Source organism: Netta rufina, assembly GCF_964035555.1.
Source record: "Netta rufina genome assembly, chromosome: 3".
Lineage (NCBI taxonomy): Eukaryota > Metazoa > Chordata > Aves > Anseriformes > Anatidae > Netta > Netta rufina.
Genome location: NC_140125.1, coordinates 54,492,272 through 54,511,066, shown reverse-complemented (window position 1 = coordinate 54,511,066; position 18,795 = coordinate 54,492,272). Strand labels below are relative to the sequence as shown.

Genomic DNA, 18,795 nt, shown 5'->3' with positions numbered 1-18,795 from the left:
GTGTTTTATAAAACTGAAGTTATAGTGTGAACTAAAAGTAGTATACACTGTGTCGTGAAACACTTTCTCTTCTTGATTTTAATAATACCTTACTTAAAGTTTTAATGACCAGGATTGTTATGGGAGTTTTGACCTATTAGGATGCAGAATTTAGTATTGTCTTTATGCATCTGACTGCTAAATATTAATAGTTCTTTTGGTGGCTGAATGAGTAAAGAATTTTCTCAGATAGGAGTAGTCTTGGATTTGTTGTTCATCTCAAAGAATCTTGATATTTTTCCACACAGAAAGCAAGCTAACAGACCAGAAGAGTAGTACTATCATACTAGAAGAGTAATACTTTTATTCTCCTTCTCTATGTATAAATGATTTGAGAAGTTGGAAGCATTAGGTGTTCTGGCATTTTGGGACACTGTATGCAGTAAAGAAAATGCCAGCATTATAAAGAGCTGAAGCAGGGAAGTGTCATATATGCCCTAGACTGTTTCTCAGGTACCAGCTTTAGGCAAGTGTCAGAAGATAGGAAATAGAGCTTTATTCCAGTGCAGCTGTCCTAACACAATGTTAACCTTGCTGCAACATCCAGATAAGAATTGACATAGGGAATTAACAGACATAATGCCTGTGATCTTTGCACAATCTGTTATGTAAATTCTGTCCAACCAACTAGCACTGTTTTGAATAGAGGATCAGTACTTGAATTAGTAGCAATACATCAAAGACGATTCTGTCCTTTCCTCAATTGAAATGAAGCAATACCTCTAAGCTGTTAAAATGATTAAAGGAAGTTACATTTTACATATTTGAGACAGCTTTCAAAGAAAGGAATCATAATTGGCTCCTTTCTCAGGTTAGGATTTTATTAAAATAATTAACTTAATTACTTAAATACTGTAAGTTGCTCTTCTTTTTGAACACATAGCCCAGTGTTTATTCTCTCATATAATGTTTAAAATTCAATCACTTATTTTAGGTGCTTAGCTGATATAATGTAGTGTTGCATTTTTTCACTGCGACAGATGTGTTTCTGATAGTCACCAATTTTATGGTAACATCACTTCTTTCATTTTAAAGAGTAGCTTCAGATTAACAGCCAGAACACATGGTTTATTGGTTGAAAATATGAGATGGACACTTGTATTCTACTTAAAGATTAGTGTACTTACACGGTGCACAAAAAGCCTTTTGTTTGTCTGCCAACCTTCTCATATGACATGCTGACAGATTTCCTGCCAGCATTTTAATTTTCACTGCCAGGTCACTGAATTCTGCAGAGAATTTTGCAGCCTTGCAAAGCTCCAGGGCCAACAATATATTTGAAGTGTTAAAGCAAAACTATAAAATAAAATGCCAAAAATGTCATGGAAACAAAAGAAACTGAATACAATCAAATTTTATTTATTTCCATTTTCCTTGTTAAAACATTCTCTACTAAAATATTTTGCCAGCTTCTGTAGTTAGAGCTTGATGTCAAGGATTGCCCTGAAGTCACTAAGAAAATAAACGTATGACCTTGGGATCATACTTTTACTACACTTTCCTGTCCAGCACCATAACCTTTCTCTCTCCTTCCCTCCCCTCCCAGCAATAGTAGACCAGATAATAAAAAGGTGGCAAAATGATGATGATAAATTCTCTCCTGTCTCAGCCCAGTTAGCTTTTCCTGGAAATTCACTCTGCATATATGTGGAAAACTAAAATTAGCTGCTGAGGTATATTTGAAGTACTTTCTGTTAAATTAACAGCAGGCAAGAACTACAAGTAATATTTCTGACACAGTAATGACACAAATAGTTATGACGCTATAAGACTCATGTCTAGATGCTGAGTTCATCTTTCATACTCACAATGTGCTTTTCAATTAGACTATATGAAGATAAGTGTTGAGAGAATTTGGCCCCAAGGTTTCTATTGATTTTTCACTACAGTTAATGACCTTGAATGGCTAGATAGATGTTCTATCCTGGGCTATATCTGACACCTCTACTAATAGGCTGTAATACTTTTTTTTGTGTATGTGGTTGTATAAACTCATAGAAGGAAGACAGGTTGATGCTGAGAGACCTAAAAGTGTGGGCAGAACAATTTGAAAGAGATTTAGCCCGAGCACAGGTGGCAGAAACAAGCTTACAGGAAAAATACCAGGTAAGCAATTGGGAAATATTTGAGTAAGAAGATATTATTGTCATCATTTTTGTAATATGCATTGCAATATTTTATGCAGTCTGCATATTTGCAATTCAACATACTGTAGTTTAAAGAAATAAGGATGCAAATTGTGTTGCCTGTTATTGGTGGAGTATTATAATGTCAACTCCCGCTTTGCTATGTAGAATAGTGCACAGATGGTATGCCTAACACAGAGCTTTTTCTAGCAGCATGAACGACTGTCCTAGTTAGAAGTGAGCGTGTGTCTGTACAGTCCTTCCAGATCTTCCATGATATAGCTCAAATGAGAAATATAACTGAAAGCTGGGTGAGGTGAGAAGTGGACAGGAGACAGGGCTTAGAGCTTCATTTTTAAGCCCTCTTTTAAAAGTTAATGTCTAAATCTACAACATAAATTTTGGCCTAAATTTTCTACTGAAGCTTGACTATTTTCTAAAAACAGCATCTGTCCTACCTCGCATTTAATCCATTTGCTAGTTTATCTGAAAAATGATTATTTCCCTTTGGACAGAGTTCAGGCATCTGATACTGAAGGGAAATGCAAAAGTCCTACCTATATTTTCCGGGAGCGTTCTAGGATCTATTAAAAACTTTAATAAAAAGCAATTCAATGAAGGTTATAAATATACAAGTTAACTGTTTCTCCTTTTTTGGGAAGTATTAGGACTTCCATCAATGCAAAATTGTCATATAGGTGGCCTAAACTCCATAAATGTTGCAGAATTTTTTTAAATCTACTCTAAATTAACTTGATTTTCTCTTTGTGCAGTCATTTAAGCATTTCAGAGTGCAGTATGAGTTAAAAAGGAAACCGATTGAACTTGCAACCCAGTCCTTACGGAAAGATGGTAAATTACTGCTTGATCAAGCTATAGTGAAGCAAGCATGGGACAGAGTTTCTTCCAGGGTAAGTTGAAAACTTATTATACTATATATATTTTATTAAGTGAAGGTTTAATTTTTAAATCCTTCAAGGTACCTATTTGCTGCTGATTTTATTAGGCATTAGGAACAGAAATATGAAACAAGTTTCCAGTGATGTTGAATTGTACAGTATTTTTTTTGAGAATGTTTTGTAGCTCTATCATCCTTAATATTTGTTCAAAGACAGAGTATGAACTTTAAGAAAAGGACAATACATTGAGGTTTCCCTTTATTTGAAGGTATATTGATAAGCCAAGCTGAAAATATTGTGAAGGGAAAAAAATGCACAATGAAGCTTCCAAATGCAATTTTTCAATTGAAACTGCTAGAGTTATTCTAGTAATAACTAAAAATTTGAATAAAATATTTATAATTTAACCAGAAAACATTTTTGTGCAACAAATTCTGAATCAATAAATGAAGATTTAATGCCATTTTTTACCTGGTTGCAATAGAAACAATTAATATTAGTTTTCATGATAATAATTCTGTACTAAAAGAATGAAAAATCCAAAGTGAATTATAATGTTTGTCCCAAATAAGAAATAAGTTATCAAATCATTAATTGATACTCAGTGTATCTTCATGTATTCTTTTATTATTATTGTGAGTGTGTGTATGTCATACTTAATGGAGAATCTGTTTTAAAATATTTTGATTTTTTTTTTTTTTTTTTTTTTTACAATTTTCATTATTTTTACTCCCATATCTGAGGTTGCCAATAAGACATGGTACTGTAAACAGTAAATGAATTTACTGTTGTATTCTCGGCAGTTCTTTGAAAATCATTTGCACATTAGAATGAAAATGAAATCAAAATTGCAGTGAAAAGTTTTTTATGGAAAAGTATGAAATAAATAGCACTGAGAGGAAGATTGTCTCACCTGCTTTGCTGTGCTTGATGAAATTCCAAATCTTCAGAATGTCAGCTGTTACAGTTTACATATAGTTGGTTCTGTAATGCAGCTATGATTCTAGAAGGGAAATCCAGAAATCTTTATAGAGATTTTGTTGCCTATGAGAATAATGTAATTTCAGAACTAATGTCATACTTGTTTGTAAAATTAAGCAAGGAAGGAAATTCAGTCCTCTTACTTTTATTTCCCAGCTATTTGATTGGCACATACAGCTTGATAAATCTCTTCCTGAACCTTTGGGTACCATAGGTGCTTGGCTCTATAGAGCAGAGGTTGTTTTGAGGGAAGAAGTAGGTATTCAGCAAGCTCATGAAGAAACAGCAAATATAATTCACCGGAAGCTTGAACAACTTAAGGTAAATATACATGCATTCATTCTGTGCATTATATTTCATTATTTCCAAGGCTGTAAATGATCCATGATTATTAATTGCAATTTGAAAACTAGTTGGTACGGGAGGTGTCACTTTGATGGTAGCTAAAAATTAGATATCTTTCGGTGATGACTTTTAGCTGTGATATCTATATATTTTACAAGTAATATTAAAGATTGGTTTTGAATGTTCCTGCTTCTTCTTTCTGAAAAATACTGGATATTAGTATTTTAACTGTTTCCTACTCTAGGAGTGCTGTTGGGGAAAACTCCATACAGAACTCCTAAGTTGGATGCATTGTTCAACCAATGTGAACTCAGTAGGTGAAACAGAAGAAATACAGCAAACTAAATGCAGCTACTAAATGTGCTGATGGTTCATGAATATATAGCTGAGACTTGGGGAAAAAATAATGAAATGAATTTTCATTGTGTAGTAATGACAAATAACATGAGAAGTCCCCTCTGCTATGGTAAAGAAGAAATTTACCAGATAAATTTGAATATCATTGTTATTATTTTTGCTGAGTCCTTGTTGTCATTTAAAATCAAAACTGTGAGGTTTTTTAGTGCTTTTATGTAATACAGATGAGAAAAGTATAGAAACAAAATATTGGAGACAACAAAAAATTGAAGCAGCAAATATAAAGGAGAAAGGAAAAAAATGGTGTAGAGAAAGGCTGCACTTGTGGCAGTAAGGCTGTATTGTTTCATATATTTTCTCAATATTATTTTCTAAGTTTATTGTGTTTGGATATTGTTTTCATTTTTATGGCTGAGGAGGTTTTTTTCTGTAAAAAAATCCACTTTTTAATAAAAGTAAAGCCACATAATGAAAAGCTGACAAATTTCATGGATATCTTGGAACAGTTTTGACAGTTTTTGGATCTCCCAATTATTCTTTATTAAAACAGTGTCACCTGTACTAATTTTAGTTTTAGCTAATAAATCCAAAACAATATTAAAAATTACGAGAAAGGTAATTGTTATCTTTCAAAGTCTAGTCTTTCATAAGGTTACATTTCATTAGCTTTATTTTTGACATAAAATACTTCAGGATTCATAAAAATTGATTTTCATCCAAAAAAAAAAAAAAAAAAGAAAATGTGTGGTTTTTTTTGTTATTGTTTGTTTGCATGTGAATATTATAAACCTTATTTTGATACATTCATAAGAAATAGAAAAAAAAAAAAAGTGTACTAAACTATTTTCTTTGCATCAGAAATACTGTGGTGGGGGATTTCTACTCAAAAACAAACAAAACAAACAAACAAAAAAGAAATAAACAAACAAACAAACAATTTAGATTAGTCTGTTTCAGGGGACTTTTCCCATGAGAGTGAGATGGGAAAAACTTCAACATAAGCATGTATAATTACATCAGCTCCTGGTGTTTTTTTATCACTCAAATTTATATTGTTGAATCCTGGTGTGCTACTGAACCAGAAATACATTTTATTTTTTTTTTTTACTTTTTTTTTCAGTCACTGTTCTTTAGGAAGTTTTAGGGTTTTGTTTGTTATGCCTTTGTTCAGATAACGTTACCTTCTCTATATCTCTCGCTCATCTGACATTGCTTATTTTAGTGAACTCTGTGGCTTATAACCATTTGGAAGCTAATACAAAAAGTATCAGCTTACTTAGACAAACCTTCAAGGAATTATGCAAGTGTTTAAGTTTATTTCTTCTCAGAAAGAGTAGTCAGGCATAGGAATGGGTTGCCAAGGGAAGTGGTGGCATCACTGGCCCATGGGAGTGTTCAAGCAAAGGTTGAACCTTAGGGACATGGTTTAATGGGTGATATTGGTAGTAGACTGATGGTTGTACCAGATGATCTTGAAGATCTTTTCCAAATTTAATGATTCTATGTTGTGGGTCATTTTGCAAAGCAGGATTTCTCTTGATGTGTAAAAGTTTTCTTGGACTTCCAGTTGAATTTGGATGAAACAGATGGGTTTTATTTTCACTTATGCGTGCATGTTAGGGGCATCTCTCTTTGTCTGGCAAGGTCTCCAATGCAGGTAGATGAGATGCATGTTCCAAGTCAGTCCTCTACATGAAAGTATGTTAGCTACAGGATAGCCTCAATGGAGTTTTCCACATGGTAAAATCAGTACATCACCTGCATCTGAGAAAGTCTGACTCACTTTGTTTCACAATGAAGTTTTGACTGAAGTGGAAAACAGTGAAAACATAGATGGAGTGATGGGAATTATGGGACCATTTGGTGATCTGAGCAAATAGATAGGATCAATACACAAGCCTGTACTTTGTTCCCACGAGAGAGAAGGGGGCAACTTTTTACGATTACCTTTTGCTAATAGGCTTCTGAGCAGTTTGTGCCAAGAGCTGCCTGTTTGCAGAAAAATATCCACTGCTTTGTGTCCTCTCAGCCACTGGGGACTTTACGTGTTATTGTTCTGGTATCTCTTCAAAGACTACTGCCAGTCATTCATTTTAATATGTAATCTCCAGGAAACCGTTTGAAGCAGTGTTGCTTAGTTACAGTTGAAATGTGCTCTGCTGTAAGGTTTTTGCTGGTACAATCCTTATCACAGGAATACTGGTTGGGTACCACATTCTGCATTCATTTGTGTAATATAGAGAGAACAATCCTGAAATCCTTTGATGCTGAGAGAGTGAGAAGTTGACTAAATACTGAATATGTACTTACATAAGGAGCTCTGGATCTTCAGCCGGTATATAGAGGAGTAGACTAGTTGCTGAATATTTGAATCATGCTTAATAAAGGTTAGTATCTGCTATAAAGATGTAAACAGTAAATTTAGCAGGATCATAGAGTATCGGTATTAGTGTATTTTCGTGCTGCGTTTCAGGCATTATTTAATGCAGTTGAGAGTTCTTGTTTTGTTAAATCATTGCAGTATATTCTCTGTTTTAAAATCTTCCTGAATTGTTAGACATAGCTTTAACAGAGCATTTAATAAGGGTGTTTCCTATGTAAATGTTCAAGCTGATGTAAATGCTTTTATGGTAGGCATAACCTTGCATGCAAATGTGAGAGCATGATCAAATAGTTAACTACATTGAGTCATCGGTGCAGGCTTCAAATTGTGCTTATTAGATAGCCTACTGTGAGCCTTCTTTCTCCCTCTTCCCCTCCACCCTTTCTTCTCTCACTCTCAATCTTGCTCTCTCTCCTTAAAAACAGGATCTACTGAAAAATATAGAAGGTCACAAAAAGACATTCCATGAGATCCACAGGGCCAGGTCTGTTAATGGAGTACCTGTTCCACCTGACCAATTAGAAGATATGGCAGACAGGTAAGGCTTTCAATCTGAAATGAAAACCGTCTGTGAAATAAAGGAGACCTGTTTGCTTTTTAACCTGTTCATGTAAAAACTGCTGTCTAATTATGTGTCTTAGTGGCAAGCATGAAAAAATTGGAAGGGAAAACCCTCTTAGTATATTAAAAAAAAAAATGCTGAAAAGCTTGGTGCATTAATGACTGATGAGAATTAACAGAATCTAAGTGTTTTGAAAGGGAATATATATATATTTAAATTGATCCCGTTATTACTTTCCCCTGGAAGAAATATTATGTAACAGCAATCAGGATGAATGTAAGAAAAAAGAATAAATTACTTTGCAAAACTTAGTAATAAATGTAAACTGATGATTTCTATGAATGAATATGATTATAATTCATTTGCTATTCAAAAGCAACTATCAGAATGATCATCATATATTATTAAATGTTAGTAGATTCTGAATTAGGTGAAAAATATCTGAACTGTAAGTGAAGCTTTCAGTCTGTCCTGAAAGAAGAAGAATATTATTGATATGTTTTACTACAGTATGATTCATTTTCCAGGTTTAATTTTGTTGTCTCCTCATCTGAGCTCCATCTGTTGAAAATGGAGTTTCTGGAACTGAAGTACCGTCTACTGTCACTTTTAGTCCTTGCAGAATCAAAGTTAAAATCATGGATTATCAAATATGGAAGGCGAGAATCAGTGGAACTACTACTTCAAAATTATATTGTAAGTTGGGGTTGTCTTCTTTTTGTTATTATATTTGAAATATTTTCACCAAAGATTGCTTGAATTTAATAATAATAACTATTATTAAAAAACAAACAAACAAACAAACAAAAAAAAACGAGACTTACCAGTCATCAACTTTGACTGCATTTATCTGAATATCTTTTCAGATGTGTATCTCTCATCCCCTGGAGGAGCCTTAATCAAAATACTAAAAATCAGGCATTTTACATCATCTCAAAACCAGAAATAATGTCCCAACTGCTGTCTGACCTTCCAGCTTACCAAGCATATCAGGAACTTCCAAATCCTATATTTTTACTTTAAATAGAAATTTAAGAGAACTTAATTTCATCTAATTTTACAACAGCATAGATGCACTTCATTGTGCCTACATATGAATTTAGTGCAGCATTGAGGAGGTTCTTGGAGTGAAGTCCTTCACATTACAATTATTCTTAGTGTCCTCCAAATGAGGAAGAAATAATAATTTGTCTCTGTATTTGTTGAATGTATTATACTGGTTGTGGAGTCATTTTATTCTTTCAAGGAACAGTTTTTCCACTTCTGCTCTACATTAGTATATTAAACCCATTACTTTATTTCTATTCTGGAAAGAAATTGCTCCAGCTCTGCATCATTCATATATCATGTTAAGAAACAGAGGCTATTGACTTGCAAGGGCTCATTGATGTGATCCCTTTGTTACAAATTAATTTGCATTACCAAATGACTGGTAAGATGGTGCCACCACTCGCACTTCTACATTAGAGTATGAGGGATTCTTTCGAAAGCAGGTCTGAAATAAATATTTTTCCCCTTATATCTAATACATATGAGGAAATTTGCACAGGAAAATTCAATTTGGAAATAATTCATGCAGTTATAGAAACTTTCAGAACCACGATACTGTAGAGAAAGTTACTGGTGCCCACATAGCCTGCCAGTTTTTATTGTATTGGAAACAAACTTCAAATTTAAATTTCCTCTTACAATGTGAGAACTGAAGGCTATTCATACTTTTCCCTAAGTTTAAGTTTTAGCAGTTAGAGACACAAAAAAATCAGGGGCTAACCCTTGTTTTAGAAAAGCAGTAAAATATTCAGATGACCATTTACAATAACACGGTTTGCTAGAATGACGTGCAAGAGCATATTAATGTCCATTAATATGGACAATGTTAATTGTCCATATGTATGCTTTGTAAGGTGGTCTCAAAGACTGCTAAAGGGTGTCAAGGGAAATAATGAGGGAGTGGATAGCTTAACTTTTGGATTATTAGTTTATAACACTTTCTTATTTTTAGCTTTAAAATAATTATTAAGTGGTGAATTTGTATGTTATTTTGTGATTAGCTCAATTATTCCTTTGCTTTCAGACAACTAGCTCTTAGTTAGTCAATAGGGAAAAGAAAATGCTTCCTTGCATCATTTATGAAACTGTCACATCAAAATGAGGAAACTGGGACAAGAACTTCACTCCTTCAGCTTCACTCCTGGTAGCCTTCAGTTCTGTTTGCTTCTATGTGTCCTATGATGGGAAAAGATTATTTGCTTTGGCTTAACTGAGAGCAAGTTTCTAGGAGCAAAAGCCGAGTATTACTCTTTGATCTTAGGAATCTTAATTAGTAAGGCCATAGTCAGTGCCTTCAGTGACTATGTTAGTAGACAATCAAGAAGTAAGTATGTTGTCTGTCAAAGCAGACTGAGCAATGTTGGCGTTCTAGGAGCATGCATATTTAGGATTTAGATATAACATATACCTGGAAAATATTTATGTTCTGTAAGTTAAAAATAAATTGTACATTTAACCCATCTTCTTTTCACCTGTGTCATATAAAAGAAGTAAAGTTCCGAATAGACTCTATGCCATCAACTTGAAGAATATATTGTACCAAAGTGTCAGCTGCAGTGGAAATACTGGATACTGCTATCTGTGGACTTTAACCCATTGCACTATTTTTTGGCATAGTTTTATTAGAATTTTTGTAGCACCAGATGCTGTATGAATTTGGGAAAAGCTACATATTTTCTTTAAGGGATCTTGTCAGATGGGAGAAATTATTACTTGGCAAAATGCCAATTTATTTTTTAAATATATTTGTAATTGTTCTTGTGATTAGTATTACATAAATAATTTTGTATCTCGCTTTACTTTCTCATATGAAGAATAGCTTTTAGTTCAGGGTAAAATGTCTGTGCATATGGATTTAACAAAAGTGAAAATTCAGGAATTTGTCAAATAATTTGTGGTAAAGCATGCAATTCCTTATATTTGACAGATTTATACGTGTATATATATATTTATATACATATATATATAAAAGTAGAGAAAAAAATACATCTGTTCTTGACTTCTAGTTTCCTTGGTTATAAGCACATTTTAAAACTACCTGCTAGATAACTGTGGTGATTTGACATAGCAACTGTAAAAGGTTTTTAAATAGAAGATTTTTAGATATATTTTGTCTGGTGGGTTCGTTTTTAAAACAGTTTATCATATTTATATTATGTGGGCTGATGAATACAGGGTCTGATTCTTCTCTTCAAAGTACATTGACCTTGGAAATTTTTTCATTGATCATTGAAACTTAGGCCCCATTTGAGACCTGGTATTACCAAAATTATAGTAGTACACATAGAAGTTTGTCTATTCTGACATTCCAAAACTTGTATACAGGTATTAGAGATGTGTTTGCCTTAATGTCTAGATCTGTAACTAGAGACACAGCAGGTAGTATAGGTTATAGAACCATTCAAAAACTCGAGATAAGTACATTAGGTAAGGCAATGTAAAATCTTTATAAAAAGTAATGCAAGATACAATATATCTTTGTATCAAAAGATACATTTGCACAATATAGGTATATAATTATACAGAGCATTTAAATAAAGAGACATTTCTGAAAGACATTAAAAAAAGAAAAAGCCATTTGGCAGAAATAAAGAGGCATCACTTTGTGACCAAAATATTTCCATATAAATTATTAATTGCATTGTAACACATTACATATTGGAAACACCACTCACAAAGAAAAAGGACCATTTTTCACTTTGGAAAAGTGATTTGCACTTTTTTTTTTTTTTCCACTATGGAAACATATATATATTTCCTTAACTATATTTGTACCATTTGCAAAGAAGGTAAAAGAAAACTGAAGGATCAGTCAAATGTATTTCAACTCTCGAACTGAAATCTGTCTTTCTGTAAAGGACTAATACAGTAACCATTTTTAATGCTTAACTAGATTTGATTTTTGTAGTAACCTTCTTATAGGGAGGAAGTTTTTATTAATTAAAATTATTAATTAAAATGGTTCCACAACAAATAAACATAATGTTTATTTGTTCACTTTCTGTATATTCATAGAATATATAGAAAGGCTTGGGTTGGATGGTCTTCAAAGACCATCTAGTTCCAACCCCCGTGCTATAGGCAGAAGATCAGATAGATGATAATGATCAGAAGATCAGATAGCTCAGGGCCTCATCTAACCTGGTCTTGAACACCTCCAGGGATGAGGCGTCCTCAGCCTCTCTGGGTAACCTGTTCTGGTGCCTCACCATCCTCTGAGTGAAGTATTCAATGTAACATATGCTAGGACTTTCAGCAAGTGATCAACTAGCAGATTAACAAAGAACATATTAAAAACTTTTTTCCATATGCAAAGTTAATAAACTGAAGTTTGAGGAGATACTCTGCTGTACCATTAATTTTAAAAGATGAAATTTATATACTATTTTATAAATGAATAGAAGAATGAAGTTAAGAGATGTCATTGCTGTCCTGGTGTGATTTCAAGGAATGTATTTTTAATATCTATCTTTATTTTCTCTGCATTTTTTTTTCCTTTCAGTCTGTTATTGAAAATAGTAAATTCTTCGAGCAATATGAAGTTACATACCAGATCTTGAAAAGAGCAGCTGAAGTGTATGCCAAAGCAAATGGCTCAGGTAAATGCCTATGTTTCTGTTGTTGTTGTGGGGATGCCATTTTAATCTATTTAAACATAAATAACTTATAAAAGTATAGCCTTCTATTTGTTTCTTCAGAGCATAGAGCTGTATAGCAGCTGCAGTCCACCAGAGAGGTGACAGCCTCTTGTAGCAATTTTCCATTTTCTCTAGCATGAGGCCAGCTGGTAGACAGTAGCCTGCCCTCCTGCTTTCCAACTTTCTGAATGTCCAGATCAGCATTGTCTTGTTCAGACTTCCTCCTGGGAGAAGTCCATGGTCCATCCTAATTTATAGATTCTTTGAATATTGGTGATCTGAGCCCAGTAGTGTGCCAGAGAACCAATTATCAGTAGGGAAAATCACATTCTGGTGCCTGGGAACACTCACTGGAAAGATTTCATTTACTAGAAAAACACAGCCAGAGAGCTGATCTTGAAGTTGTCACAGTAGCAAAAGTATCCCCTGATTTAAGATTTTTCATCAACTGTGAAAAGGTATAAGGGGAGCCCAAATGATAGCACAAGTATGGGTGTACATGAGAAAACTGCGTAGCTGATTGAACCAGTACCTCCTGTAATTTCTGAACAGCTCTGCTTGGTTCAGTGAGAATGTATGAGGGCAATATTCGACCTAGGTAGACATGATATCACTTTAGTCTCTGCTGAGATAATAACACAGTAACATCTGTGGAAGATTGTTGCAGTTATTAAAATGGTTAGCATATTTGCAGAGAAAATGGACACCTTTGTTGTGAAATTTAAAATTGATGGTGATACTCAAATTTTACTGACAGGATATTCTTGCAAAGAATAAAAATTAATAGATTTACTCAATAGTATTAAAAATCGAGTAGCAAATTCTGTGTATTCTGTGAAGTCTCAGGATTTATATGGATTCTTTTTCATATCTCTTTTTATTTTTTTTTTCCCTTCTGGAATAAGGACACATATCTTTCTTGCAGTGTAGAAAATATTAAAAAGTAAAAAGTAAAAGGCAAAAAAAATAGCAGCATTTTGTTTTAAAGTCAGTAGAAGGAAGTTCCATTTCATTCAGTAGTTTTGTATACAGACATAATTTGTTTTTACATTACACATCTCTACTACTTTATTTTTAAATTAATTTTCTCTCTTGATTTCTTTTACTACAGATTAGAAATAAACATCACACTGAATATGCAGTGTTTCTATGCAAATATGGCACTAATTTTATGTACTTTCCTCTGTCTTTAATTCACGTGGCTCATTTTTCAGTAATAATTTTGCACTAAAATTTGGGCTATCAACTGAGCGTATGTGTATAAGCCTTCTGAAACAGCAGTTTTAGCAAAATATAATTCCCTGATGAGAATGGATAAATGTAGAATAAAATTAAGCTTCACAAAAGCTTAATAATAAACTTAAATAATTGATTTCATTTCTGCATGTCAGTGGAAGAAGTTGAGAATGTGATGAAATTCATGAATGAAACAACAGCACAGTGGAGGAATCTCTCAGTAGAAGTGAGAAGTGTAAGAAGCATGTTGGAAGAAGTAATTGCTAATTGGGACAGATACAGCAGCACTGTGGCAGGTCTGCAAGCCTGGTTGGAGGATGCTGAAAAAATGCTTAATCAGCCTGAACCTTCTAAAAAGGTAAGAATTAATGCCATCTATATTTATCTATTTTGTAAATTATGAAATATGTTATATACTTTTGCATTTCTTTAGGTTGTTTTTAAAAATATCATATGAGAGAGAGAGGTTCAGGCTGGAACTTTTTAGTGGATTCACTGATAGATTCAAGGACTTGAGTAGTTTGCTACATCTTCTCATTCCTTTTTGATCTCTAATAAGTCTGACCAGGACAGTTTTCCTGTCTCCTAATAAGGAGAACTGGACAGTGCCAGATTTGGTAGATTTAATTAGTTTTGGCTGTGCTCACAAAGGACAGTCTATGCACAAAGCAAAGGCTGTGCTCTGCAACATATAGAAGATTCAAACTGCACATTTAGCTTACTAAAGAATGATGATTATTCACTGATACAGCAGTACAGAGTATCTGTACTGATCTCACCTCTGAGGATTTAAAACACTTTGTTGTTCTACTCTTTCTTCAACAATTTTAAGCAGTATATATCCATTTAAAATTTTCTCTTCTTTTTTCTCTTGGTTGTATCAAAAATATAATTGTATCAGAAGTGTTTTTACATGTGGATACATTCTGACAAGAACTGTAGCTCCGAAACTTGAGATGACTGGCATTACAGTTGGGCTTTTTCACATCTGCCCCTAAGCAAGGGATGGCATAGCACTGTCACTATCAGATAAGCAGTCTTGGAATTCTAGATTGAGAGCCAGTAATAAAATGAGTCAGTGCCTCTTCCTTGGTCTCGAGGACCAAGTGGCATGGTTCAGCTTGCAAGCTTGTGGCTACTCTATTTCTCCACGTAAAGAAAGTGTCCTCTTTGATTCAGTCTATTTGGAACAGCACTTGCCCTGTGCTCTCCAATGAATTGCATACTGTTCAGGAGAAGGGCAGCTGGCAGAAGCCAAAGCCATATGAGAGAACATGTTAAATAATGGGGGTAATCATGGTACAGTGATCAAGTAATGTTTAGTTCGCTGTTATAGCTATGACCATAGTGCCTGGAGAGATACCTGTCTTAAGTAACTCCCATCCTTAGATAACAGATAACAGCCCATTCTCTTGCAGAGCAAAAAGGAAGGGGAGAAGGAAGGAAGGTTGGTCTTTGCCTTCCCTGCCAATTTATGTATGTGTACCCTACTACAAGATGTACAATGGGAGGGCTATTTAGGCTGTCGTAGTAGGATGGGGGAAAGAAATCAGTCACAGCTACCCTTTTCACTTAACCTCTCACCTTCTCTGAGATAAGAGGAAGCAGTAGTGAAGAATCAGTTTTCTCAGATCAGAAATTTTATTCTAACAGTGTTTTTAGTTACTGACCAAATACTTTCTCTTAAGAAGGAGTTTCATTAGTTCAGCTGAAGCTACTCACCACAGTAAAATGAGCTATGAGTAAACTAGTAGCAATTTTTAATATAGTAGGCTGTCTTCAAACAGTTCAAAATTCTATTACAGCATATCCAATAAAAAGTGTTTTAGAGAATGATTGTTCAAAATGTTTTATCAAACCATTAATGGGTGGCTAATGTTTAGTTTATTGTTTTAAGGTAAATGTTATTTGCAAAGGTTTAAGAATTTGCTTTTATTTTTTAATTCAGGATTTTTTCCGGCACTTACCTCACTGGATCCAACAGCATACAGCCATGAATGATGCTGGTAATTTTCTGATTGAAACATGTGATGAGGCCATTTCTAGAGACCTTAAACAGCAACTTCTGCTACTAAATGGAAGATGGAGAGAGTTGTTTATGCAAGTTAAACAAGTATGTGGTTTTGCAGTTGTTACATTTAAATGTTTACTTTGTAATTTCCATGCCAGCAAGACAGATTTGCCCCACTAGCAGGACTATACAACAGCTTACTAATGTGCCTAACTTTTCATAATTATTTAAATATGAAATTAAACCCTGTCAGTAGTTTACTGCAGTTGGGGCATTTGTCTTGTTTATCTTTTGGGTTATAAAAAATGTTGTTTTTATTTTTAGATATCTTCAGCTGGTGTAGCCTGTATTTTTTTCTTTAATATCATAATACAGTGTTTGTTATTCATGCATAACTTCTACTTTCTTTTAAGAAAATGATTGGTTTTACATAGCCATTGTTATTGCAAGGTCTGTAAAACTAAATAGGGAAAATGTTGAAAGTGCATGTTTTTATTACCCTTTAATGGAAGTTGTGTTCAATTACTGTACTACAACCATAAGCAGGTGCAATGCAAATTAGTTAGCTAAATGTTTTCCCCAAATCAGTCAGACATTAGTTCCATCTCATGAACCAGGAGGTAGATATAGCAAATTTAAAAACTAAAACTAGAAATACAAATCTGTCTCATAAAAGAGATTCAACTGTGTCCTGGTTTCAGTTAGAACAGAATTAATTTTCTTCCTAGTAGCTGGTGGAATGCTGTGTTTTGGCTTAGGATGAGAAGAGTGCTGATAACACCCCGATGTTTTAATTGTTGCAGAGCAGTGCTTATACCAAGCCAAGGACACCTCAGCCTTTTGCTCTGTCCTGCCAACAGGCAGACTGGGGGTGCAGTAAGAGCTGGGAGGGGACAGACCCAGGACAGGTGACCCAAACTAGCCAAAGGGGTAGTATTCCATACCATCTGACGTCATGCTAAACAATATATAGGGGTGGCTAGCCAGGGGAGGGGGCCGGACTGCTCGGGGTTAAGCTGGGCATCGGTCAGCGGGTGGTGAGCAATTGCATTGTGCATCACTTGTTTGTACATATTATTAGTAGTAGTACTATTATCATCATTGTATTATTATTATTATTATTATTATTATTATTATTATTATTATTATTATTATTATTATTATTATTATTTTCCTGTCTTACTAAACTGTCTTTATCTCAACTCACGGGCTTCACTTTCCATTTCTCTCCCCCGTCCCAGAGAGGGAGGGGGGAGGGTGAGCGAACGGCTGCGTGGTGTTTAGCTGCCAGCCGGGTTAAACCACGACAAACTGTTTGGAAAATAAATGTTGTTTTTATGTTCTTATTAAAAGGCACAAGAGAGGATAAAATTATGCACAAATGTTTCACACCTTATTGTGAAATGTTTTCACAATAGAAAATATTTTTGCTTATTATCAATATACATCTAATGGTATTTTTCCCTTTCAGCAGCTTTCAATTGGCAATTGCCTGTTTGAAGATGTTGAATCTCCTTTTTAAATTGGCATGATTAGTTCCATTGCAGTCAAGTTAAATAGAAAAGTGCACAGATTTTTTATTGTAACTTTTCCAAACTAGAATGTTCTCGAGTTATATTTGTTAATAATATTTAGGGTGATTCATTGTGGAAGTGTAATGCCTAGAGAAATGTGTTTCTTGTCTTATGTCTTTCACATGTGAAAGCATAGCCTGTCTGTACTTCCATTATAGAGTGCTTTCTTCCTTGTTCTCCCTCCTTCCAGTCAGCAGTTTTTACTGGACTTTCCCTTCTTTCTCAGCTTTTCTAGGCTTTTTGTATTATTTCTTGTTGCTGAACTTTCAAAATTGGCACTGTAGGTAATAAGAAATTAATAGACATTGATTCTAGGTTAGAAACCAATGAGAGTTTGGAGTTCTTGGAAAAATCCAAACCTTAAAAAAAAAAGGCTGAACTCTAGTTTGAAAGTTCTCCTTAGCATCAGCATTGCTGAAAATAAATCAAACCCTTAGAATATTTTCCATTACTTTATATTCTATTGAATAAAATTTTTCTATCAAACTGCTCAGAAAACATGCTAATTTTCTCAAGTAATTATTTAGTAGCCACGTATGTCCTTTGGATAAGTTTCTTTCTTTCTTTCTTTTTACTTTACATTTCTTTAGTATGCTCGAGCAGATGAACTAGACAAAATGCAGAAGGAATACCTGGATGGTGTTGCCAGTTTGACAGCCTTTGTTGATGAAAGCAATAGAAAATTCTCAGCACCTGTAGAAGTTTCCTTCCTAGATGTCAAGATGTTTGTACAAGACTTAGAAGTAAGTGTCTTCATTCCATTCTTTTCTTTTCCTTTTATAAAAGAAAGGTGTGTAACTATTTAATTCTGAGGATAAAGCACAAAAATATATTAGTATGCGTTTCCATTATTACTCTTCTTCACTAGTGTTACTTTTGTATAGTTTCTCCTATGGCGAATCTAAATCCTTGTGTTCTATGAGTGGTATTTCTAGAATACATTTCCAGAATACTGTCCATCTGGATATTTCTTTCTGTTTAGTTTCAAATCACATCCAGGTGAGCTGATTTGATACCCTTTGGCACAGTTTGCATGCATTTGAATTACGATTCAAGCCTCACAAATTCAGCCAGGACAAAAATTGGAATGTATATCTCACATCACTTGGTAATATGCTTGTATCTCCCATGAATGCTATTGTTGAAAATTTTCTTGAAACATTTGTTACAGAATATTAAACAGAAATTACCTGCCATGGAAGCTCAGTACAAAATGGTCACAAGAACAGCACAACTTGTTACAAAAGAAGTTTCCCAAGAGGAAGTACATGAAATGCTTGCAACTTTGACAAGGATCAAAGAGCAGATAAGCAAGGTTGCAGAATACATTTTTCTACTATACATGGTGTTGACTGCTGAACTAGTAACCAGTAAGCTGCACGAGAAGAAAGAAACAAACAAACAAAAAAACACCCAGGGATATGCATTTGAGCAAATGAATGTCTGTAGTAACAATGGAGTGAATTAATGGAAGAGAAAATATTACTTCTTACCTCAAGACTACCATCTTTAATTTTATTTTATTTTATTTTATTTTATTTTATTTTATTTTATTTTATTTTATTTTATTTTATTTTATTTTATTTTATTTTAT

At 33.9% G+C, this 18,795-nt stretch overlaps 1 protein-coding gene across 1 annotated transcript in view; it reads left to right on the top strand.

Moving 5' to 3' along the window:
• The window catches only part of SYNE1 (spectrin repeat containing nuclear envelope protein 1), a 295,282-nt gene that overhangs the window by 65,409 nt on the left and 211,078 nt on the right, over window positions 1–18,795 (top strand). The window contains 10 exon segments of the mRNA XM_084285341.1: window positions 2,038–2,145; window positions 2,939–3,076; window positions 4,202–4,366; window positions 7,556–7,668; window positions 8,220–8,388; window positions 12,245–12,341; window positions 13,772–13,974; window positions 15,565–15,729; window positions 17,792–17,944; window positions 18,373–18,516. Coding sequence (XP_084141467.1) covers window positions 2,038–2,145; window positions 2,939–3,076; window positions 4,202–4,366; window positions 7,556–7,668; window positions 8,220–8,388; window positions 12,245–12,341; window positions 13,772–13,974; window positions 15,565–15,729; window positions 17,792–17,944; window positions 18,373–18,516 — 1,455 coding nt within the window.